The sequence below is a fragment of the Agelaius tricolor genome, unplaced genomic scaffold, assembly GCF_023055355.1.
Source record: "Agelaius tricolor isolate 1412-34295 unplaced genomic scaffold, bAgeTri1.0.p SCAF_25, whole genome shotgun sequence".
Lineage (NCBI taxonomy): Eukaryota > Metazoa > Chordata > Aves > Passeriformes > Icteridae > Agelaius > Agelaius tricolor.
In genome coordinates, this window is record NW_027269285.1 from 6,025,965 (window position 1) to 6,052,871 (window position 26,907).

General features: G+C 43.2%; 1 protein-coding gene across 1 annotated transcript; it reads right to left on the bottom strand.

The window, feature by feature from the left end:
* Positions 1–5,852: 5,852 nt before the first annotated feature.
* On the bottom strand, positions 5,853–26,907 carry TAF15 (TATA-box binding protein associated factor 15). Its single transcript, XM_071448152.1, has 16 exons — positions 26,773–26,907; positions 22,916–22,952; positions 22,030–22,078; positions 21,755–21,845; positions 21,559–21,676; positions 18,741–19,024; positions 17,802–17,916; positions 11,374–11,408; positions 10,747–10,779; positions 10,126–10,235; positions 9,464–9,593; positions 7,963–8,052; positions 6,855–6,939; positions 6,685–6,770; positions 6,486–6,588; positions 5,853–6,218 (listed from the first exon to the last, which is right to left on the bottom strand). The coding sequence occupies exons 1-16, from the start codon at positions 26,780–26,782 to the stop codon at positions 6,179–6,181; spliced, it is 1,416 nt and encodes a 471-aa protein (XP_071304253.1). The 5' UTR covers positions 26,783–26,907; the 3' UTR covers positions 5,853–6,178.

Genomic DNA, 26,907 nt, shown 5'->3' on the forward strand with positions numbered 1-26,907 from the left:
CGGGGGCGGCCCCAGCCCCGGCTCCGGCCGTGGGCCGGGCTCCGCTGCAGCACCGAGCCCAGGGGCTGGCCCTGCTCGGGCTCCCCCCGTGCCACCCTCCGGGGGATGACCCCTGTGCCCCGTCCCCTGTGCCCCGGGAGCATCCCCGGCCCGTGCGGGTCCCCGTCCGCCAGGTGGGACGGTGGCTCCGCACGGTTGGAAGCTGTGGAAAAGAGGAGAAAGCAATTCCAGCCTTTCCTAACCCTGCGTTCATCCATGGCCCAGCACGGCTCAACAGCGCGGAGGGCTGGGCCAGTGCAGCCCCTCTTCAGGGCTCTGGCAAAATCCACACATCAGAGCAGTGCTCTCTCAGGCTTTACACAATAACCACACACTCTGAGTTGTGATTTACACCCTCAGGGTTGTGGGTTACACCCTCAGGATTGTGATTTACACCCTCAGGGTTGTGTGGTTTATGCACTCAGGGTTGTGTGATTTACACCCTCAGGGTTGTGTGGTTACACACTCAGGGTTGTGTGGTTTGCACACTCAGGGTTGTGGGTTACACACTCAGGGTTGTGTGGTTTGCACACTCAGGGTTGTGATTTACACACTCAGGGTTGTGGGTTACACACTCAGGGCTGTGTGGTTTGCACACTCAGGGCTGTGGGCTACACTCTTTCTGCTTAAATTTCCCTCCCAGGCACGGACTGGTGGCCCATGGGCAAGGAGGGGTTTGCTGCACCATGTCAGTGTCACAGCTCTCCTGCAGCTCACACAGAGCTGATGATGTTGAGGGCTGCAGTGACAAGTCAACAGCTCTGTTTACTCACAGCAGTATTTTGTTTGACTATTTTGTTTTAATTTGACCAAAGCAAAAGGATGTTTTGATTCTGCTTTGGTTCAAGGGGAAAAAAAATAGGATGACTTGTATCTGCTTTTGTTTTCATGCCAGCTTCAACCCCACACCTATTTTAAAGCTCCCAGGCTCCTTCCTCCACTTTTTAATCATGCCAAAACCTGAAGTTACAGAAGCATTTGTTGAGTGCAGCTTCAAGAGAGTTGAAGAGAGTGTGTGACACTTTGCTTTACAGCTGGACAGGGATGCAGGGAGGGGAAGCAGGATTTGGAGAGAAAAAGTGACACATAACATGGAAAAATAGGGAAGTCACTAAGCTACATGATAGAAAATATGGGAAAAATGAAGGTTTTGTGGCTGGGCCAGTAAGAACTGACCGAGGAGCTGCTGGAGAGCACAGTGGGCAGTTGGCACAGCCTGAGGGATGGTGTGAGGGGAATACTCAGCCCTGGCAGGAGGGAGAGCCAAGGGATGGCCGCTCCTCACTCAGGTCAGCCTCACGCTTCCTTTCAAAACAAGAGCAGCTCTGTCTGCAAACGCATCCGTGTTTGCGTCGTATCTAGGAAGCAACTGATCCATCTGCTCTTCCACTTAAGAATATGGATGATGAGAAAGTGACTGGCTGGGCTCCAGCAGGAGCAGGAAACTCCCTCCTCTGCTCATTGTGATGTGGGGAAGCGTCTGGGAGGGCACCTGCAGCCCCCGGAGCCGCCAGCTTTCCGACCGGGCATTTCCCGGGGCTGCTGCCTCGCTCCTCAGGGGTTTGGCATTCAGATGGAGGAGAATTCAGCCTTGGGGATGCCAAATCATAGTTGTGTGCAGACTCTTGGCTGGGAGTATAAAGATGTTTATGCAGCTGCTGTAATCAGAGCGGTATCAGGAACAGAAATATTATCTCATGGAAAGGTGAACAGATTTCCGGCTTTTACAGGGCTAGGTGAAAGATCAGAAATGGGGGGAAAAATAAAAGAGTTTCAATCCTTGTAATTTCTACCCCAAAACTGAAACCTGACAAGTTAAGCCTGTGGCAGAGAAGCAATGAAGTCTTCTAGTAAAACATTCACTAAGAGCATGATAAATAGATCCCTACAAGGTCTGGTTGCCTAATCATCCCCGATTTTTTGGATTTCTAGAGAAAATCCCTCCTCCCTTGAGTTTAACTCAAAAGATCTCAGTGCACTCACTGAGCTCAATTTCCAGACCCTTTCCTAAAGACACCTCCCAGCTCAGAGATCCAGAGTGTTCCTAATTTAATACCATTTGAATACTGACCTGTGAACATCACAGAGAACAAAATGCCATTACCACAGGCATGGGGTCTGCATGGGGGAGCCTCGTTTGTCCATAGGGACACACCAAGAGCAGCTGGACATTGCAGAGAGAAGAGCTGGATCCCTGTCTGAGGTGAGATCCAAGGGTTTATAAACCAAGATTATGAAACAGCTCTTGTGACATGAGCTTTCTCAGAGCAGCTCAGAGTGTTTATCATAACAGATAAGCAAATAGCAACCCCATTACTCCTCTGTGGCAGCTCCTACCCAAGATGGATGTGATGCACAAGAACCTACCATCAAAAACCTCTAAAGCTCTCCACTGAGAAGAGGTTCAAGTTGTTCCCTTTCATCCTCCTGAGAACAGCCATTCTTCAGATGTTTGCTGCTGTGCAGCAGCAGGATGGCTCAGTGTGTGCTGTGCCAGGCAATGCCCAAAATCCTCATCCTGCTGCTGGAAAGTGGCCAGAGCCAGGACTTTGGATCCTGCCAGGTCAGACAGGCACAGTCATTGCTTTCCCTCCCAACCCCAGCCTGCAGGAGTCAAATTCTTTACCAAGGCATGAGCAGCTTAACGTTCCTTGGGCTGTCACAAGTGAAGCTTTCCTGCTCAGACACTGTTTTCTGGGTACTTCATTAGTGCACAGTAAATTCTCACAGGTCAAAGGACTTTCCTGTGTCCTTAAAATGTGTTAGAAATTCTGTTTTGCTCAGTATCCTGTCTCAAACAGAGCCAAGAACATAAACTTACCACAAGGATGTTAAAGAGAAAATGCAAAGTCTGCACAGACTTCCCTTGGCTTTACCTTCTTTGTGTGGAGTTCCTGGAAGTCAGTGAGGTCAAGAAGCTGCATCCAGCTGATGAGGCCTCCCACAAACACACCAATTTGCTGGAGCACTTTGAATCTCACTGCTATTTGCTTGGCTAACAGCCAAAACCATGCATCTCTTTCCAGGATCAGGGTGGCACCTAAGTTCCAGCAAACATCATCGCCTTGGTATGAAAAGTGGAGTTTAAAGCAGTTTTGAGTGCATTGTGGCAGCTGTATTTCATTACAACAGCTTTACAAGCAACTGCTACAGCAGCATTAGCAACATCATCTACTGAGACATCATCACACAGGCTCTGTTACCCTGGAAATGGGAATTATCAGCTCTAGATTAGGCAAAGCAGCACTGGCTGGATTCTGGCCTCAAAGCCCTGGAGACCTGAGAGATTGGCTTCAGTCACTGCCCCCGTATCTCTCTCTAGGACTGTGGTATTTGAGCAACTTAAAGTTGCATTTCTTCTCAGGGTGAGGTGGGTTTGGCTGCAGAGGCCCAGCATGGAAACTATTTGTCTGTTTCTGAAAATGTTTAGCTATTATTTTATATAGGAGTGGCATTTCAGCTTTCTAAGGATCACGTGCCACTCCTGCACTGGCATCCCTCTTGATGTCCTTGTTGAGCTTGGCAAGTGCTGGACCTGTTTTTATAAATAAACCACCAGCATTCCACACAGGACTGATTTCCAAAATGAAACCCTTGCCATGAAAAAAATGTATTATTGGAAGATGGAGCACAAATAGAGATCAGAGCAGAGCAGAGCTGCTCCCAGCTCTGCTGAGAACAACCCAAACTGCTCTTTTCTGCTGAGATTCTCCTGGTTTTCCACCTCCTGACAGGACAGATCTACTGCCCTATCCCTCCTTAGTCTGGAATTTTAATATAGGAAGTCCTACCAAATCCTCACACAGTATTGGGAAGATCTACAATTCATTCAATCCTTAATATACTATATTTAAAAAGTTTTTTACTTTCTTTTTACTTTCCTTTTAACCTCAATTAAAGCTTGTCCTGGCAAACTTTAGGCAGCTGTGGAGAAAACCTGCAGGACCAAAGGACTTGGCAGAAGCAGTTGGAGGGCAATGACAAAGTTAAACCATCAGCTGGGTTTGTATTTTTCACAGAACATCTTCCCAGGCCTCTCTGAGCTAATTTAACTCTCACTGCACCAAAGGCAAGTAAAACAACCCATCAAACCAGTACAATCTGTCCTGCTGATTTTCTGAAAGATCCAGCAGCCGCTGAAGGTGCCTTAAAACCATGCAAGAACTCAGGTGGTTTTTCCCCAGTGCAGAACAGAACATAAACAAAAAGTGCTCAGCATCACTGCCAGGCTGGAAAAGCTGAGAAGGTGGGGACAGCTCCAGTTTTGTGGCTCACTTGAAGACTCATCTACCTGGTAATGCTGGGCAGTGACTGAAGAGGAAAGTGCTCTTAGCCTGGGGGAGAAAGCAGGGCTGGAAGCTGAGCTGGCACTAAAGGCAGCCACAACTGTTACTCCCAGTGCTGGCAGCACCAGCTCTTTGAGCCACCAAGCTCCTTCTCCAGGAGGGAAGAAGCCAGAGCCCCACCAGGGAACTGCAGAGAGCAGAGGGGTGATGCTGCACCAGCCCTGGCTTCTGCTCAGCTCAGCCATTCCCAGTTCTCCTGGGAGCTGCACCCTCAGGAGGTGTCTGTGCAGTGCAAGGTGTCAGCTCTGCTGGGGACAAACCTCAGCAGGGACACTGAGGCTGCTCTCAGTGGCTGATCCCTGCTGTCCCATCCAGCTGGCACCGTTCCTGCATCTGCCAGCAGAACAGTGGGCAAGAGCACCCTCTAGCCTCTTCCCTCCAAACAGTAACTCCAGCTTCAAACCACCAGCATCCAACTTTGCTAGGCCAGCAAGACAACAGATACTGAATTCATCAACTTCCTGAACCCTCACATGCCATACATTGGATTTTATACTGTCACTAGTACATACATACCTCAAATTCCACTGTTTTAAGAAGACAAGCTGTCCATAATCTGAGAAAAAATGTCTTTTCTAACACAGCAGATGCTTTCCAGGAGAAATCTGAAGAAGGCCCAGCAGTGACCACATTTACAACCCTGGGTAATGCTGGTTTGGACTTTGTTACCACGACCATCAATGCACACCAAGCTGGGGAGTGGCTCATAAACCTTAACAAGAGCAATTTCTGCTCATTTCTCAGGAGATATGGCCCAGCCCTATGCCCAGCTGTAACCACAGCCCCCAAGGACCTGTATTTATAGTGCTGCCCACTGGAATGTTGGACAGCCAGAGGTTCTCTCTCAAAGGCCTGTGGTGCAGAGGCAGCACTGCCATGACCTGGCTGGGGCAGTGCCACCTTCTCAGACTGCTCCCCTCTGCAGTGACCTACCTGAGCAGGAGGGATAATTCACCTCCCTTCTCTCCTCTCCCTTGGCTGCAGAGCTCAATCCCAAATGCTCACAATGCATCTACTGAACCTCACCTGCATCTGAACTCCAGGATGAAGCAGCTGCACACAATTGTTTCCATCACCCACATTCCAAAATGAGCAGGATGTAGCTTTTTTTAAAGCTATCCCACCTTAGATTTTGAGCTGTTCTGCCCCCTGGCAGTAGCAGAACACACTCACATTGCTTCTGCTTGCTCCCCTCAGGGTGCAGGGCAAGCACAGCAGGTTTGCAGGCACCAGAGGAGGGAAAAAGGAAAGGAGCAGGGGACAAGTCTGCAAATCCAGGCCAGAGGATATGGACAGCAAGGAGGCTCATCACTGTACTGCCTGCAGATTCTATGAACACACAGAGCTGGGGTCAGAGCTGCAGTGCCATTCCAAACAAGTGCCTATTTACTGCTTAAACCATACCCCAGGAACACTGGGAATATGTAAGGAAATGCATGCAACTCAAGAAATTGTGAAACAGTAGGATTTCACAAATAAAACAATCAGCATTTATTGTTGTATTACAAAACACTTCATATTTTGGCAATATTTTACAGTTTATCTTTTCCTTCTTAGGGCCTGTTGAAAAGGTATGGGGTGAGGGGGGGAAGAAAAGAGGAGAATGTGGAAATTAGGATTAAATTTCAATGTCTTGCTTAAAAAAAAATCCTCCCAAACCACCCCAGTCCCTCCCACCAAAATAAAAATCTAGTTTCACTCAATTCCACTATCGAAAGAGGCCATGGGTGAAGCTGCAGGCAATTTCACTATCAAACGCATCAAGAAGACAAACAAAACATTCACAGTGGTCTTCAGTATGGTCTGTTGCGTTGATCATTTCTGAAATCATTTCTGGAAAGGCAAAGAAAAGGTTCTAAGGAAGTAATAAATGAAGCAAATAACAAACAGTCCCTTCAGTCAAACATTTCTGACATTCTGTGTTTACAGAGAGCCTCATCCAGAAACATTCCCAAAACTCAACAGACTGAGTGGCTCTCTCTGGAAGCTCCTGTCTGTAGTGAGTATTTTCATGGCAGTTGTACTTGCACACAATAAACAACACTTTTCCCACAGTCCCCATCAATCCCAGAGCCAGGCAAAGGCAAAGGCTGCTCTTACCTCCCTCCCATTTTGCCCCCATAGCCTCCTCCCCTGTCGCCGCCTCGGCCGCCGCGCCCTCGATAGCCCCGCTCTCCTCCATAGCCACCTCTGCCACGGAAATCTGGGGAAAAACATGGAAATGCATCAGCTTCTTCAGAAAGATGCAGGTGATAGGAACACTTGAAATGTTCAAGAGGTGTAAGCTGCTTTTGCACACCTCCTGATGGACGTGAATCCTCTGGTCTGGGCTCCCCACACTGGTTGCAGGAATTCCTGCGAGCGAAGTTCATGTTGCCACAGGACCTGGAACAGACAAGGATTGCCCAGACTGAGCTGTGAAGGTGAAGCACACGTGGAACATCCCATCCCAATTAAAATGACACTTACGGGTTAGGACAAACCCAATCACCATTTTTTGGTTCCCCACTTCTACCCTGGAAGCCCCCACCTCTTCCATAGCCACCTCGTGAACCTGCAGATAAAATTATAATCAGAATAAAGTTCTGTGAAGTGCACATGACAAACAGGTATCAAAGATTGCCACTGCCTTCAGACCCTCAGTGACAGACACACTTTTCAAGTGGAAGGAGTGTTTAATGCAAATATATTCCCACTATTTATAATAAATTCTTTTTCAGCAGTAAAGGGAAACCTGATCTGCTTGAATTGCCACTGGGTAAATACAAACCCACTACATGCATTAATAAAATTTCTGAAAGATTTAACAAGGTATAAGATCAGTCATTTATGGCCAGACTTGGGCACAGAACAAAAATTTAACAATGAAAGAAGTCTGGATTAATCCCAGGATGATTCTGACACAAGGAGAGGGACAATGTTCTTGTTTTCTGCATCACAAAATTAAGAACTTTTATACCAAGTGAAGTTGTTGAAGAATCCTTTTCCATCAGTGTACAGAAATGCCTGATTTCAGAACTATAATTTGTTGACAGTCACTGCCCAAAGCATGATTCCTGGAAAATGGTAATGAATACCCAGTGGATTACTGACAAAACTGTATATGCAGAGAATCAGGGAGATTGATACAGCCTTGATTAAAGGAAGCAGAAATCTAAATGCTGCTCCAAATCAGCAGCAGCTGAATTATGTACCCTGCTTTATCCCAGCTGGAAAGAGAGAATCTCAGAGCTTTGCTGTAACAAGCAAATACTCACTGGGAATTCCCCCCTATGTATGTGGGGATGGTACAGCTCAACATCCCTGTTACACTTTCTCTTTAAAAGCAAGGCAGACAAGACCTGGAGACTTTCCAGTTCTAAAGGAAAGCATAAATTCTGTGCTGTGCAGAAGAGATTACAGATTTCAGTTTACTTAACTGGGTTCAATCCTTATTACTCCCTTTCCTGGCAGAATCCCAAAGGCTCATATATTTGATGAATCACTGCTTCAAAGTCAACTTCTCTTTAATAAATCAATCATAGTGCAAAAGCATTTAACTGTGCAAAACCAAGGACTCTACAGACTTTAGTCCCACCTCGACGCCCGCCACCTCCACCTCCTCTCATGAATTCAGGTCTTCTGGTTGCAAAAGAAACTTTGATAACATTGCCATTGAATTCTTTTCCTGTGGGAGGAGAGAAAGGATCAATACAGCTCCCAACAACACAGCAGCAAACCCAGCAGAGCAGAAGTGATTTGCACACCCAGACTGAACACAAAACTCTTGAGACACAGGGAAGCTGCAGTGAATCTCTTGGTTTTGAAAGCACTGGTCCAAAGGTGAGATGGAAGCCCTGATCTACTTGCTAAACTCTCCTCAAACCCACAGATATTTTAGTTTAAATGAGATCTGTAAGTTGCAACTTAAAGACATAAGAATGTCTAGAAGATTTTTGGCCATGCTCATGGGGAAGCAGTTTGGATGTTTGAACTGTCTGTAATTCTACCAAGGCAAAAAGGCTTTTGTACCACTCAATAGCCAGCCCAAAACTCAACTAAGTGTATTTAAATAAAGTTCATGATTTTCAGTGACTGGATTCTCCATAGATCCAATGTTTATCACAGACAAACAGCACTGCACATGTGCCTAATATAGTCATATTTGCCTTACCCTCTAAAACAAAAGTCAATTTGCATTTTGTTAGCAAATACAAACTCAGACAAGCATGCCATGCCAATTTTTTAAAGCAGCATCATTTCCCACCAGATGCAGAGCATGACCTTTTGTTTGTACCCAGTATCACTAAAATTCTGTGAACACACAAGGTGACAGGAGAAGGTACTTTTCCCTCACCCCCTTGAGTTTATTACTACAAGAGTGTCACTGTACTTCCTGCAGTCTGAGGAGTTTTACATCATTTGTAAATTATGTAAATGATCATTTGTAAATGATGTACATGATATTTTACATTTTACTGAGGAGTTTTACATCATTTGTAAATGATGTACATTATATTGTAATGTAAAACATTACATATTGCAATGTTTTACATTACAATATAATTCTGGGATAAATCCACAATTTTAAAACCTTGTTTTTCACTGTGCATATACAGCACTCAGCACAAGATTGCCAGAACCATTCCCAAACTCTAAGAATGCTCCCACAACACTAAAAATATCAATGCAAGACTGTAGGGAATCCCTTCAGCTGCTAACACAGATTACAGCCCCGTTGGTCTAAACAAGAGGTGACACAAACACCACCTCTTGTACCTTGTGCATGGGTGACTGAGGTACAGCAGCAAACCCTCAGTTTCACTGCACATTTTTGGTCTAAATCACTATCTGCTGCTTAATGAAATGAGAGAAATCCAACACACACAAGAAACCATGAAATATAGCTCTTTGTTTAAGGGAAAAAAAACCCCCAAACTAACTATAACCCTAACCAAAACTCCCCAAAACAAAACCAAAAACCCAAGCCAAAAGCCGCATAAATAGCAGCATTGGGCCTCCAAAAAGGGAATTGATTTGCTTCTTCTACTGCCTGTTAGATTCAAAAATGGCCAAAGGAACAGGTAAGTCTCACCCACCATCAAACCAGTCGATTGCTGCTTTAGCAGAAGGAGGGTCATCAAAAGATACTGTGGCTTCTCCCTTTGGCTTGCCAGTATCCTTGTCTGTGTACAGATTTATCATGGGTTTGCCAGTCTTTTTGTTGGTCTGAAAAGAAAGGTTGTACACTTGGCATAGCAAAAACAGTGGTGAAATCAGTTCAGAGCATAAACTGTAACACTAAGTATCTTTAGTGAGAATATTCTCCTGGAGCTGGCCTGCAGAAATAGGGATTTGACTGAAGGATACTGACTGGCTGTTCTCCATGAAGTAATGATGGGCTCAGTTTTAACAAAAAAATGAGGTCAAGTGCACAAAATCCTAATTTAGAATGGCAGAACCAGAAGCAGCAGCCCCAGAACAGAGGCACACACGCTGCAGTACGAGGGTGGCACAATGGATAGAGTGTCAGGGCTATAAAGACTAAAGAAGAGACACAATGCAACCTAAATGTCACTAGGAGAAAGGTGCTAGGGCTGCCAGCTTACAAATGAGTTGTCAGCTGGGAACCCAGATAAAATATTATCTACAGCTGCTGGGAGTCAGAGAGAACTCTGCCTTGAATGATTCCACTACACTCCCAGTACACCAGCTCCACCAGTTCCCTTCCTTCTGACCCATGATTTCTCATGTCACATACCTTTATGATACCAATCTGTTTGAAATAGTCTGCCACTTGATCTGTTGAAACATCCTCTCCAAGTCCTTGCACAAAGATGGTGTTGTTATCAGAGTTGTCAGACTCTGAATCTGTGGAAAATTAAGCTACATTTACCATGTGTTTTTGTGGGAGCAATACTGTGAGCTCAGCTCCGTGCTGCCCAGTAGAAGACCCTTAAATCCCACAGACATTTTGTGTGAAATAAAAGAGGAGCAGGGAGCTTAATTCTGAGGTTAACACCATCAACTGAGTACATTGGACAGCTGACCTGCCTTACATTCATGCAGCTGGGCATCCCAACCCACCAGAACAGTGTGTGTTTTTAAATAACACAAGCTTAGCAGAAGTGTGATGACAGTTAAAGCAGCTGCTTGGCTCAAGCACATTCAGAATTCAACAGGAAATTCTTACTTGCTGCATTAACATCCAAAAATTCACATGCACTTTAATTAAATATATTTCTTTCAAGGAAGGCATGCTTTAGGCTAAGTTTCTCTTGAGCCATGGGAACTGCAATCACATCCATCTTTCCAGATAAACATTTTAAAAGCAGTGACCTAAGAGCTACAATCCACTCCCACTCACTGCTTGTTTCCTTACCAGCATCTGATCTCGGTCCATAATCCCTTTGACCTATGATACGGGTTTGACCAAAAAAAAAAAAAAAAGAAAGAAAGAAAAAGGACTATTTTTAGCACAACACATTCAAGTGACCTTTTTTAGCAACAAGAAAATATATAAAGAATGTATGCAATGCATCTAAGATCTAAGACATTCACCAGAGATTTAGAGAATATTTAGATTTAAACGTTCAACAGAAGGCGTCTGTAGGACGTTAACGTGTTCTTTAACTTGCAGCATGTGGCACTTGCCACACTGATGCTGTGCTGGTGTTTGCTTGCAAATGCTGGTTGTCACATCACCAAGCAGTTTCCCACTTTTTTTTTTTCTACCTCTAGTACCTTTCTAAGAAGCATTTGTAACAAAAATTAAAAAAAGAAAAGAAAAAAAAAAATCCGGTGAACGTCACTGTCTCCACAAATTCTCTCATGCAATTTGACAAAGCAGAAATCCAGTTTATTGCTACAAGTTTGGCTATTAAAACTCGTGAACACACCAGCCTCACCAAAACTCTATAATGCTTCTACTAGATAGTAACAAGATATTGGTGGCTTTTAGATTTATAAAGAATTTCCACTGAAACATTTTTGGATACTCGGCACTTACCACCGTAATTTTTGAAGCCACCACGGTCACCACCACTGCAGAGGAAAAATTGAAGAAATGATTTCTTCCTTAAGTCTCTACGTGCTGAGCCCAAGGCTCAATCTACAGTTAACTGATGACAAGTTGAGAATTACTGTCTGGCAGCTAAAGCACCATGTCTATGTTCTCCTCACTACCCATTCATGTTCAAAAATTAAATTACAAAAAAAGAAAATCTCTCAGGGTGCTGCACTGGAGAAGACAAGCCCTAAGGAGTATTTTAAACTAACCCATACACATGTGGTTGGTTCAATACTTTCTCCCATCCCATCAGCCAAAATAACAGCTATTCAAAACTGGGGTTTAAAACAAAAATGGTATTTTCATGAAGATTAATGTGGGCTTTAATTGTAGATGTAATTGCTACTTTGGAATAATTAGTACTTTAGTACTTTCCTCGATGTCAAAAGAGCTAAAATTAATCTCTATTGTTATGCATTCATAATAGAGGGGGTAAATTAGCAGAATGAGCCATTCTCTGAGCAAGGGTCTGTGGGGACCTACTGTACTACAGCACTTGGCATTACAGAGAAGGTGTGTGTGTATGTGAGCTTCAAAAGCAGAGGCCGTGAAGTTTTATTTCATTCATTCTGAAACCTGTGGCACAAAATGTAGACCAAGTTAAGAGAATACACACATCAATTTTCAGAGGTTAAAAGGGGATTTAAAACAGGTGGTTATGCCTCCAATTATGTGCATGAAAATAAACCCTCACTCTTTTTTCACTGGATAGGTTTGTACTGGAAGGATTTTTCACAGCAGCATTTTTAATTGCATCCATGTTATGAACATAAGATAATCAATATTCAGAGCTGTCAGAAAAAAAACACTGGGTTTTCTAGAAAGTCAATAACCAAATGTCAGAAGGACTCTCTCATACTTCCATGTACAAATGCCTGCTTGTCCTCCTTGTCCTGAGGGACACAGCTGCCACCTCAAAATCAGGCAGGATCACCTCGTCCCAAGAGCTTTCTCACCATGAGGGGAGCTCAAACCCTCCAGTGTGAGCTCAAACCCTGCTGCAGAGAAATATCTGCAGCCTCTGGAGCTATTGTGCCTCCTCAGCAAAGCACTTTGTGACCAGAAATCACTCCAGGTGTTAACTCCATCTGTCTGCTCACACATCAGCCCAATCAGGGCACACAAGCACCATCAAAAGGCAATGCAGTAAAATTAGGGAGTCATTTCTCTGGCACTCTGTCCATCTGTTACAGCAAATGGAAAGTCATAAATGGAAGCTGCTGATACTTAACATTTATGAGAGAAAATCTGCCCAAAGTGAGGACCAAATAAAGTTTCAACAGGTTATTATCAAACCTGGATTAAGAGACACTCTTTGGAGGGTGACAGACACCTGGGACAGTTTGGCACAACAGACAGTATTACTTTTACAGTGACTTTTCTTAAAATAAATTTTTGCTGCTGCAGATTTTATTGCTGTTCCACAGAAGAAATCTGAATGCTAAATTGCAGTGTCATTTATTCATTAATCCACTCTGCTCATTAAAGATTTTACATGCAGCATCAGTGCTGGTCTTTACTCAAGGCTGTTTTCAAGGACTGATGATTAAAAACACAATGGTGATGATAAAATTTACTGTAAATACCTTTCTGCCACCTCCAATTCACTTCAGCTAAAAAAAACCAACTTCATTATGACACAACAATTTTTAGTAGGATGCTTGTTTTTCTGGGATTTGAACTCAGAAAAAACAACAGTGAATAATATCAACCATCTAAATGAAAATTTATGAAAATTTTCCAACCCCAGATTATGGTCCCAGCTCATCAGGACAGCAATATCCAGAACAAATATATTTTCTGATGTGGAAGTGTATGGCAGTTAGAAAACCCCAGCAATCTGAAAACTTACACAAAGTAAGTTTGTGTCAACACATCCAGGATTTTGCTGGAAGTGAAGGTTTTGTAGGATGCTGGGGTGAAAATGTGTGCACCATAATCCTGAAAAGTAGGAGCTGAATAAACAAAATGTAAAGGAAGTCACAGTCCAATGCCTTAATTCTGTGATACAGCAGTTCTGCACTCTGCACCAACGAGTCAAATCAATAATTTTAATCAGTTTTTTAATTAATGTCTACAGAATTACATTTTTGCCCCAAGTATGCCTCAGCATGTTGTCTTCTGCTTAGTCACACATGACCAACACAACAAAAATCTGGAACAATCTACTGATAGACACCTTTGACAGTGGATTAATGCTTTCCTACATTTTTATGTGGCATTTGATATGTGATTTATGAAGCTGCAGTTTGTCACCTTCCTGCAATTGCTGGGCAAAGCTAGCCAAGACTCCCTGGGATCAGGCAGATATCCTGCAGCAAGTCAAACACAGAAATTTCAAGCAGCTGATGCCACAGTCTCAGATTTGCCCCTCATTGAGACCCAAAATTCAACCTCAGCAACTGAATTAGTTCCCACATTACTGCCATAAAACCTGTGGAAAATACAACTGCAGCATTCACAGCCCACTGCTTTACCAGGCCTGCACACAGACCTCAGACATGGGTGACCAGATGGAATTTGGAGTCTTAATATTCTGTGTCAGAAACAGAAACAGGCAGTTAAAATTCAGCAGTGCCAGCAGCTAAGATAATAAATAAGAGGCTGAACTGCAGGCAGCCAGAAGATGACAGGGCACCACTCTCTGTGTGAACTTGCTGCCCCAAGTCCTCAGTTGTTCATTTCTCCCATGTTCAATCATAGATTTATCATCCCCTACTAGACTGCATCTGGATATTGCTTAATCCAGCTGGGAACATCTCTTTAATTTAAAGTACTGGTAATATGGGGAGTTCAACATACAAGAAATGCAGTTTTATAAATATCAGATACTAGCAGAAGCAGCACTAAGAAATCAGGGAGCAAATTCAGCCTGCAACATGTCTCTGTCTCACCAAGTGTGTCCCTAACACCTAAGAGTGTATTTTACAAACAAGAAAGGAATATTTAGTGCACCAACAGTCACTGACAGATGGGGTTTTTTCCCTTGCTTATATTTATTGCCTCTGTTCACATTTTTCCAAAGTCTCCATAAGGCTAAGCTCGAGCATATCTGTTACAAGTCAAAATATCAATTCTGAACACAAACCACACTTGTAAAACTCATCTGCACTATGCTGCAGTTTCTTTATATCACACTTATTCCCATTCCTAATAGCTGATAAATTAAGCTGCATAGGTAGTTTGTGTTTATAGTAGATCACCATAAATCTGCACAAGAGAGAAAAAATAATCTCTGCTGAGCAAAGTCAGGATTTCTATGACAAATCCTAACACAATGGCAAATCCTTTCTGAACTGCATCCCTGTGGTTCCCCCAGCCCTGGCTGTGTGAGCAGAGCCAAAAGCAAAGCTCCTCTCACATGCTTTGTTTGCTCCTGTGTTTCCCACTTACAGCCTTAACCAAAACAATTCAGTCCCCCAGCCACAGTAACCATTAATTCCTTGTTTTCAGATGAGGAGTCTAAAAATTGGGTGAATTTCTTAAAGAAAAACTCTGTATTCTCAAGACTTGCTGTTCCTGCTTTCTAACCAAAAGATGACAGTCTTCTAACTATGAAGAAAAGAGAAATATTTTACTTCTTAGCTAGATTAAAAATTAGGAAGATCATAAATTTTTCAAGCTTCAAAACAATAGGATGGGGAAATTCTACTAAAATCCCAAAAGATGCAATTCAAGACCATTAAAAAAATCTCTAGGATAATTCTGAAACCTTAAGTTATTAAAACTAAAAATGTGAACTTCTGACACATGACAAAACATGTGTTCTTCACTAGACTAATATCAGTTAAAAAATCTGAACAGGAATTTCTCCAAGGAGATTTTCTTCTCAGTGCTGGGTGACTTTACACAGGCACTAAAGAAAAATGAGTGCTGGAAGCTTCAGTCCAGGACATGAGCTGGTTGTCAGAATAAAACTACACCTCTAAAGCTTCTCCTTGTGTCTAAATGTCAGACAAGGAAGAATAATTATTAGCTAAGAACAAGAGATCCATTCATTGTGGTCTCCCATTTGATGCTGATTTGTTTGTAAAGTCAAGGAGCAATTTTTACATGTTATTTTCTAAGACTGTAAAAGTCAAAGCCTGTTCTTATTCCATGCCCTGCTCAAGGCCAGCTTGGATGGAGCTCTGAGCACCCTGGGATAGTGGAAGGTGTCCCTGCCCATGGCAGAGGGAGGGAAAAGTTGATTTTTGAGGTCCCTTCCAGCCCAAAACCATTTTGGAATTCTGTGATTACAGCATCATTAAAGTATCTGTGCAGACAAGATTTTTAGATTATCTCCTGATGACTACGGAATTTTCATGGTTTAGAATTAAAAAGGGATCAGAAAAACTGAGAATGGTGGCTACTGAAGATCAACCTGATATTCCTACATGTATTTTCCCCCAAGAAATAAACATATAAATAAGAGAAACCCAAGAAAATAATCCCCCCAAAGAACCCCTGCCCTTAAACCCCACATTTTCACAGGACTAAACATGATTTCTTACCTTATTACAAGTTATTTTCCCCTTCATTATAGAGTTTGTTATTTAATTTAACCTTTTAGACTTCTCTAATAAGCATGTCTGGTAAAATACATATGTCAGGAGAATCCTCTGTCACAATTATGCAAAAAGACTGAATAAAGATATATGACACTGTAGGATCCAGAAAACTTCCACAAAAAATACCATTAAAGCCAACATCACTCAACAGAAGCAGACAGAATTCCTAATAAATGCCTTCCCACTTCCCTGAATTTTCCTCCACTTCTTCATTCACTTCCCCTCTTTCCCTTCTTTTGGCTCCATGATCTACATGGATGTGTGAGCAAAAGTTTCCTCACATTTTGGAAAAATATGGCAAGAGGCTTTATTTTCACAGACATTAATACATTTGACTTTATCTTGCAAAGACCAAGTTTGTTTCAAAGTGACAAACTCTATCAGCAGTGTGTTTTTTGAAGCTCACATTCATTACTATTATTGGAAAGGGCTAAGCTATGAATTTTTTTTTTTTAATTTTTATCACAGGAATATGGAAAGTCCTCATCCACTAAGTAATCCAATTAAAAAAAAAGGTTCAGTTTTAACTGAAAATTAAAATTAACTTAGAAATTATTTTGCTTGTTATTTTTGTTTTATGTGAGGTGCTATATATTATAGAATTCTTTGTTATATACATTTATGTTTATTTATAGCATATAAATTTGTGGTTATTATAAAAATATTATAGAAAAATACATTAAGTTTATATTATATAAACCACAGCAAACTAAAATAACACTAATATGATTTTCTAATTGTGTTACCACACCTAATCAGAAGAGGTAAGATCCTCCTACATCATGATAAACAATCCATTAAGTACAATTTAGGAGCAACTCAGAAGCAGACAGATTTTAAATATGATTTAAAAATCAGTACATTTAAAAGTAACCAAGTAGTGGATTATTTTATTTAAATCAGATCAGTTCCAACAGAAAACACTGTGCAATTATAGAGTTTTTAATCTGGAATTTAGGAATAACCCAGAGCTGTGCAGCCTTTTGAAGGGTAAGTGGTGCTGACAAGCAACACCTCAAAGCTCTCTGGAAGCTTCAACATTCTTGCCCTGCATCAGTGAGCCCTGAGCACCTCCAGCCACTCAGAGGGACACAAAGGGGAGCCAGTTGTGTGAGTTATTAATAAATAATATGTCATATGTTTAATTCAGTAGGCTTTAAAGCCAAGGTCCCAATTGCAGACCTCGGCATGAGATCATCTGCAAGCACAGAATTAAATATGTGCATAAATTTTCTTGACAGTGCAGGGCCTAAGGCAATGGGGAAAGGGGTGACAGCATTGTTAGTGTTTCAGATCTGCCCAAAATAAACGTGTTCAGACTGACAAATAAATCAATAATAAAAGATGTGTATTTTAACAGAAGTTTATAACTGAAAAAAGCAACAAAGAACAAATAATTTTACTGCTAAATTATTCAAGGCCAAAATACTTCCCTGGTAAATGTGAGCTACCTTAGGTAGGAATTTCATAAATTTTTCTCAATCACTGGCTGTTGGTTTTCTCATCACTGAAAACAAGTGATGGGCTGGGGCAGTTCTTGTATTGCAACTCATGCAAATAAAATGCAGCTGTGTGTCAAAACAATCAAATGCCTGCTCTCAATCTATGTGAATGTAAAAGCTGCTCCCCTAGGCAAAACCCATTTCTGTGCAGTGCAGAAAGGTTTAATTTTAGAAACCTTCCAGTTTTGGAAATCTAAACCTGAACCACCTTAGGAATAGACATGTAATAAACAAAAACGAAAACCAAATAATAGGAATAACTAAATAATAGGAAAGAAGGGTAAGGAGCTGCAGGCAGTGGAATGAGATCACTTACCTATATCCAGACATATGACCTCTTCCATCCATGTCATATCCCCCTCTACCTCCTCCCTGTGACCCGCCATATCCTCTATTATCTTCTCCATACCTGCTCTTTTCACGGCGATCATCTGGGAGGAGTCAAACCAAACAGAGTCAATTGTAGTGCAAACTGCAGCCCAGAGAAAATTCACACCCTGCAATCCCCACCTCCTCTTCATTTACATCTGAAATGTATCAACTCCTAAATCTCTCTGACATTCTCTGTGCCAAAAAGGAAAAAAAAAAAACAAACCAACTTTGCTCTCTGGAGATAACCAACTGGTTATCTCCAGGGTCACTGAGTATATCAGAATGTAAAAACCACTCTGCAATTACACTCCACTTTCCAAACATTAAACACATATTGTCTAAAATACACTTTCCATTTGATTTCCATACAGTCCTCCCAGTTTGCAAAAGACATCACTGAAGACAGAACAAGGATAAATAGAGTGGGTTGTGCTACTGGTGTGAAGCTAATGCAAAAAAAGGCTTCATCTTAAACTTCTCCTTCTATCTCACAATTCACCTACACAGCATAAAGCTGGAATGTGAAGTGCAGAAGCTCTTCATGACTGATCAAGACATGTCACCCTCGTGCAGGAAGAGGGTTCAAAATAGCTTGGGGGGAAAAAAAAATCCATCTAGAATTTGCAGAACTCAGGGACAGAGTCTCTGCAATGCTGTTCCAACATACCTAAATGCAACCATTTTGGGACTCCAAGAGATTTTCATCTCCCATCTCAAAACAATGTTTTGAAAGTCTTAACTAATATACATCCCCCAGAATATCAATATGGAAAAAAATTTAAGTATCCATCAAATCAAAAACTGCTTGCAGAAGGAAATCCAACCATTTCACAGACCTGCTCAATTTTATTAGCCAATACTGAATTCAAGCAGTCAATTTTACCTTGGCTGTTGTGGCTATAGCTTCCCTTCTGGGACTGGTAGGATTGCTGGGAGTGCCCATATGAGCTTTGGTGCTGGTTATAGCCTGACTTTTGGTCATAAGAGCTCTGGTGGCCATAGCCAGACTGCTGGTCATAGGAGCCCTGGTGGCCATAGCCCGACTGCTGGTCATAGGAGCTTGACTGCTGGTCATAAGAGTCTTGGTTTTGTCCATAGCTTGACTGCTGGTCATAAGAGCTTTGGTGCTGACCATAGTTTGACTTTTGTTCATAAGAGCCTCTTCCACTTAAAACAAACAGAATTGGAATTAATAGCTAAATGTTCAGAGAATAGAGAGGAAAATCATGGTTGAAAATTCATGACATTGTTAAAAATTTCCTAATTGCAGTTATTTCGTTATGTAAATTAGGAGCATCACTCCTCTCAGGAGGTGTCCCAGTCCAACAGCTGCTTTCCCCCCTCTCCCCAGTCCCATCAATGGCTGATTGTGACCTCCTGAACACCAAATCCTTCCCTCTGGACCTGCAGGGAGAGCCTCAGTGCTCATACTGGACAGTGCAGCTGAGACTTGATCCCTAAAAACTCCCAACATTTTGCTTTCACTGAATTGCAACCTCTCTTCTTCTGGGCCTTCTACAGTTTATCAAGAACTTTTCTAACTGTTCTGGTGGCCTCTAACATACCTGTGGTTCTTCTCATTTCAGTGCCATCTAAACTATCCCACAGCCCTCATCAGAAATACTGAGCAGCATCACATCCAGGATGCTCCAACACAATGCAGCTCTACATTCCAAGAGGGAGTCATAAATCTTCTCTAAGATTAAGATTAATGACTTTAGAGCAACCACAAGGGAACCTCACCTACACTACACTTGCCTACACCACCCTACTTCAGTAGAAACTGAAGTATTTTGAAAATCTAGATATATGAGACAATAGTTCTCTTAGCCTTTCATGGCAAGGCATAATATAGATTTATGAGAAATAAATTGCATCCAGGGAACACTGGCTGTTACTGATTCCTTTGTTTCCCCCAGGTACTTAGCTGTGCCTTAGCTGTCTTTTTTTTCAGTAACTGAAAAGAATCTCTGACCTCTACCACCTTTTCTTCCCTTTTTCCCCCCTGCTTCCATGCTTTTTTGAAGGATGAGGCACTAGATCTGCCACTCTCCAGGATCTGGCAATCTTACTTGCTAGTGAAAGCATCTCAGAGAAAAGGAAAAAAACCACAAGAGCCTCCAGGAAGTTTCCAGCAGCTTTTCAAAGCACTTTCAGATGTAGTGCATTGGGTCTAACCAATCCCAAAATATCCATCTGTGTAAATACCATTTAATCTGCTCTCTCCCACTTCTAGCCTAGATCTCAGCTTTAACCTTGCTAATCCCAGTGGTAAACAGCTTGTGAAGATTCTTGTTATTATCTTCACTTCAAAAAAGTCAGCTCTGCTTTAGCCTTTCACCACCAAAGGAAGCATTGCTGAAAGCATTCACTATTTGCTGTCCTCCCTTCCCTCCTCTAGGATGTGACAGCTGCAGGTTTGTGGTACCCTCCTCAAAGCTGCTACCATTTAATGTCTCCCTTTCTCCGTATTTGTTACAACCCGAAAATGAGAAGCTTCCCTTCAAGGTCTTTTCTTCATTTTCTAGATCACAAACTTGCTGGAGAACCTATGTGCTGTATTTTTATTCTACTGGACATCTACAGAGTTAAAAAGTACATTACTACCTCTGTACAACTCTAATAAATATCAGAAAACAAAGCAAAACTTAACTGTGTACCTGCCTTTGTTACAGAAGCAAAAATGACATCTGAGTGAAAGAACCTATTGCTGGCAGATTAAGATTTTTTTAAAAATATTAAAATGTTTTATAATAAGAACTACAAAACCAGAAACCAAACAGAGCTTTGCTCAAGACCAGATTGTTTTATCACTTTGCAAAAAATACAAAACCATTTGGACCTTGGACACAAGACTGAGGTTTAGGACTCAACAGAGTATTTCAGAGAGGTCACATGATGCTCAGCAAAGCTCTAACACAAGCAGTGACCTGGGGTGGAGGCACAGAGCCTGTAAAGCAGACAGGGGAGGTATTCTAGCATTAAATGGCCTTTTTAGTCATCCTGGGAAGTTGGGTTGTATTTTCCAACATACTTTCAAAGCTGTATCATTAATCCTCCTGAAATTGAATCCAACACAACATCACAAGTAAAATACATTTGCAATAGCACAGAGTGCAGCATGTATGGGCACATTTAATTTCCTGATGAGGATATAAACCCACCATGTTCTGAGAACTCTACTTAGTTGGAAAACCAAAATATATTTCTTACATGACATTTTTGAGCCCCTTCTCTTTCAAGAAAAGGCATTCTGAGCCAGATAAGCAGTCTGCAATCTGAGAGCAGCTAAGAGTTCCATTGCTAAGAGCTTATTTGAAGTTAATAAAAGAGCACTGTAAGTTTATACAAAAGAATGTGATTGGAGAGGGATTTGATAGGTCTTTCTCCTAATCAAAACACTCTGCCAAGCCCATTCTTCATTGTAGCCACAATCCAAAGACTTTCTAAAGTGCATGTCCCCATATAGCTTGACTTCAAAACAACTACACCCATCCTTCCTACAAAAAGAAATATTCTTCCTGTACCCCCCTTCAGACATTAAACATGTTTCAAGGACGTGGATTTTCAACTATTTGTCTTCTTCTCAGCAATGTTAGCAAGAAATATATTACAGCTCTATTTATTTATTATTTATAACTAAGACTGCACAACTACTAGATAATACCTTAAATAGCTACTGATAAACTCTGCCTCCTTACCCTCTGGATGACCCTTTCTGCTGCCCCTGGCTGCCATAGGACTGCTGGTTGTAGGAGCTCTGATTCTGATTTTCATAATTGGATTCATCATCATATCCCTGGGAATCTTGTCCATAACCTGGAAACGGAGGAAGAAAATTTTTAGTCAATATTCACCTTTTAAATCCTGCCAATGAATGTAACAAGCTAGCCAAACCTGATTGATTTTGTCCATAGTTCCCATGATAGCTTCCATAGTTCTGTCCATAGGAGGAATTGTCTCCACTCTGCCCATAACCAGAATATCCCTGTAATTTCAAGAATGTACTCAAATAAGTGTAACTTCCACAGCAGTAAATCACAGTTTCCTTGGCTAGACACAACTGCAAACATCAAGCACAGCTGAGACTGGAATTCTTCCTGGCCCAGGAACAGTTTTTTTTCACTCAAGGAACATCTGCTTTGAAAGCCACAATGTTTTTTTCAACATACCTGTCCTTGTCCATAATTCTGACTGCTCTGATTGCCATAGGACGAGTAGCTGGAAGAGAAAAATGCATTTAGGAAATGCTTAGAGTGCCCTCCCCACAGGCTGGAAAGTAAAGGTATTTTTGGTGTCTCTGAGTTTCTCTTCATTCCAAAATAGGTGTTTAATCCAAGTGCTGCAGTTTCAGGCATATTAAAACTGCATCAATGAATTAATGATTGACTGTCAGAAGCCAGAAGAGCTTATTTTAATTTCTGCTGTGTTTCAAATATAAATTTTAAGTACATGAAAGCTGGGTTTGCTGTAATTTTATATTATACTTACTCATTATTCTGCCACTTTAAGCCTTCATGAACTGACAGAAGAAACACATGCTGAAACTCATCAAACTGAGATACAAACCCAAACTCAGGCAGTGCTACAAGCACAAAGCCTCATGATCTTCATTAGCACAGGCAGCATTAGCCATGATTTTTATACTTCCATAAAAACTCTTGTCTCACTGATTAAAACATGCCCTGCAGCTTTGGGCCATGTAACAAATATCATAACCTTTGGCTAAAATCTCAGTGAACAGCTTAAGGCAATCACATGGAAAGTATTTCTCTATATTCATGTCATTTCAAAAGTTCTCACTGTTACCAGATGCCATTCCAATTTACATCCATTTACATTGCATGACTATTGTCTTCTTTTCAGGAATACAGACTGATTTCTCTTTGTTTTGTAAGACATCTTGAGAAAGGCCCAGGTGTAAGCTTTCTGCATCCTTAATTCCAAACACCTATCAATAACTCTATCCTGAACAATCAGGCATCATGCTGGGAATACTAAATGGTCTTTCAGTCTGCAGATGTAATTGCTAACAGCAAAACAAAAATCCTCACATACCTCTGCTGGCCCCCAGACTGACTGTAACTTCCAGAATCTAGAAAAAGAAATAAGTCATATTGAGAATTTCCAATGAACATTTTAGTCTCTACTCACTAGAGGGGAAAATCTGGGGAGAGGAAGAAAGGTTCAAGTACACTGGATATTACAACTACTACCCCTGCAGAATGAAGCTTCCTCTTCATCAACAGAAGTGAAAATATGAAGAGTGGAATGACAGCAGCACAGGGTCACAGAGTGTGGGGGACACAACACACTTGGAAATGTCCTTTTTGAAGGAATTCTGTTTTCAAGGAGTCTTTTGAAATATCCAGAACTGTACAACCCCTCTAATGGCTATAGAGTACAGCGCCATCATCAATGAGCAGAATGCAGCAGCTTCATTAATCCAGCAAAGCTAAGTAGGTCAGTGCAGCTGAACCCCTTTTTGGGATGCTCTAGGAAAGAGCTCTGCTGAGCTAAAGGGCACAAACCCAGGCAGAATGGGAGATGGAAAACCAGGGATGGAGGAGCCACCACAGTTCCCTTTGCCCCTGCTGCAAGAGGAGAATCCCAGCAGAGAGCAGAGCAGCACGTGACAGATGCAGCACACAGAACACACACACAGAACACACACAGACAGAACACACACAGACAGACAGAACACACACACAGAACACACAGACACACAGAGCACACAGACACACAGAGCACACACAGAACACACACAGAGCACACACAGAACACACACACAGACACAGAACACACACACACAGCACACACACACACACAGAGCACACACAGAACACACACAGAGCACACAGAACACACACACACAGAGCACACACACAGAGCACACAGAACACACACACAGAACACACACACAGAGCACACACACAGAACACTGAGGCTCCCTCAGCTCACATCCATCCCAGCCCTGCAGAATTCCTCACCCTGCCCCGTGCCCTTCCAGCCCCTGCCCTGCTCAGGCTCCATCCAGCTCCCTTGCTAGGCAGGAGGAAATCTGCATGAAATTCCCACCTTCTTGTCAAAACCCAAACTTTCTGGATAAGCACTGCAATATTTCTCTTTGAGAATTTACAGAAATACTCTTGTACCACGATGTAATAAAATCTATCAGGAGCTTCTCATGCCCAGCTTTACCCTTCCCCCCACATTCTCTCTCCAGCCTCCACCCCCAGAAGTGCCTAAAACGCTGACACTGAGAATTAATTACAAGGCAGGGTAAATGTCATAAATGACTGTGACCATTTTCCAATCAAAACACTCATCAGATTGCTGAATGTGCTCATTATACCTCCCTCAGCAGGCCATAAATCCAATCCTGCCCGTGGTTACAGACACTTAACCAGAGCTTTGATGAGGGCATCACCTGAGGTGATGGATGTGAGATGGGGGGGATCACCCCAGATATTCACACACAAACCAGCATTTTTAATGGTAAGGTATCTCCTCAAAGCAACACAAAGTATCCAATTTCATATTCTGTAACAGAAACATTTACCAAAGCTAACATGAGATGAAAGGTTAAATTTCACATGTCCTATAAAGCAGTTCCACTTAGATGTGAATTTCTCCTCCTTTTGCACTGCTACATAAACATTGCATTGCTTTTTCGTATTAAAAAGCAATTAAAAAGCCAATGTAGAGGTGCAATTCAAGTTTGTTTTTAAGGGGTAAAGTAAAATTTTTACAATTTCTATTTCAATGATCACAAAGATTACTATTAAGCAGGTAACCACATTGTGAAACATGGTTGTGGTTTAACATTTATATGCCATTAATACTGCTAATTAAAGAATATTAATGGTAGTATCAGAAAATTACATCCTTGAGTAAGGATGTAATTAGCTATAAATTTAAGAAATGCATTTCATGTCCTTAGCTTCTCCTTAACCAACTTCCACCAAACCACAACATTTTGGAAAAAAAATTGAAAGCAACCAGATAAGGAACCTGTACAATATGAAAACACACAAGTAGAGGAATTTCCTTTATTTATTAATTTTCTACATCCTCTGCTTGACCTCTTACAGACTTCTGATCAATTTATATTCGTGGGCTCAATGGGGACAAGAGTCTGTAAGGATTTTTGGAAATAACAGTTTATTCTGGAAATTCCTACACTGACTATTTTTTTTTTTAATGCTTACAAAGTTCATGGAAGGATTTCCTGTTGATGAAGTGGGATGTAGCAGCCTAATCACCTTGCACTGCCCAGGGGGTTTATTCCTCTCAAGATACAACAATCTGCTGTGTACATTTGAAAACCGAGATTTTCTTATTAAGTAATTCATATAAAGGAGCAGCAGTGCCTCTCAAAGAAAAAGAACCTCGTGTTTGAACGTCACTAAAAACAGAGGAGACACTAAGGTGCTTCACTGGTCAGTAGCTGACAGATGAGGGGAAAGTGGATGTAATTTACTGCCATGCTTTACTCATTTATAGAAAAATTCGTGATTTGGACTCATTTTAGTACCTTTGGCCACATTTGCTTTTCCTGAATGAAAGGATTCCTGTAGCAGCCCTTGCTTTGTTTGTATTGTCTATCACTCACACACGCAGCACGAGACAACGCCAAAATGGCTCGACCACAACAAAACATGGCTCGCTCCACAAAGCACGGGCAGCCTTGGAATTCCTCCTCCCACTCTGGGATACACCAGTACCCACACCTAGCCAAGGCTTCCCTGCCGGGGGAGCAGCCATCAAAGGAGATGAAGGAACAGCACATTGTGCTCGGAGAGGCCCCAGGGGAGGCTGGGCTGTGTCAGGTCACCAGGGAGAGCAGATCCTGCCTCTGTGCTCAGCTAAAGCCTCGCCGGAAAACAATCCCAGCCAGGGAGGTGTTAAACCCACAGGAGGGGGTGAAGCCCCCCCCACTTCACGCTGTGGAGAGCACACAGAGGGCAGAACAGAGACAGCACACACCGGGACACAAAGGTGGCACACACCGGGACACAAAGGTGGCTCCTCTGCTGCAGGGAGAGGAGGGCATTGCCCATGTGAAGAGGGGCAAGACCCAAGGGAGGGGGTGCCTGCATTCCATGCGAGGTGCTGATCCAAAGGGGAGCACACAAAGCAGGTTATGGAGAGGGGCACGACACAGAGGTGACCCCCAGCTCACACCGGGATGGGGTCACACAACCCCATCACAACATGATGGGGGGAACCACAACCCAAAGTCGGGGTCCACACAGAAGAGCTGTGACCCAGAAGGGGGAGCTTCCATCTCACACCAGGGGGAAGGGAACACAACCCAAAAGTGGGGGAGCCTACAGTGAGGGACATGAACCAAAACAGGGCCCACATCCCACACATGGGGGATACACAACCCAAGACGGGAGGGCCTACAGTGGGAAGTATGAACCAAAATGGGGTCCACACTCACACTGGAGGGGCTGTGGCCTAAAGGGGGGGGCTCCGACCCCAAAAGGAGGGGTGCACCCCAGCATCACCCGAGCACAGGAGCCCACAGGGATCCTGCCCCTAGGGCCCCCCCATTGCGACACGGGTGGGGGGCGCGCCCGCCAGGCCACGCCCCCGCGCCTAAAGGGGCGTGACCCGAGCGCCTCGCGCAACGGGGCTCCCCGGGGAGGGGGCGTGGCCTCTGGGGGCGTGTCCACGGGGGCCACCGACGGGGGCGTGGCTCCCCTCCCCCTCACCGAGCGCAATGGTGGTGGGGGGGCGTGAGGTAAAATGCGGGCGCGTCCCCCGCAACATGGCCGCGGCCTTTCCCACATGCGCCACATGGCGCTCGCTCCGCCCGCCCTCCCGCGCCCCACCGCGCCCGCGCTCGGCGGCGGGAAGCGGAGCCGCCGCTGCCCGCTGAGCCCAGCGGGGCTGGCGGCACCTACCCGAAGCCATGGCGGCGGCGCTGAGGGGCGGAGGGAGCGGAAGGAACGCAGGGAGCGACCCGCCCGCCGCGCCGGCCGCGCGCACACTGAGGCACCCGCAGCTCGCGCGGACTGCGGGGCCGGGCGGCCAATCAG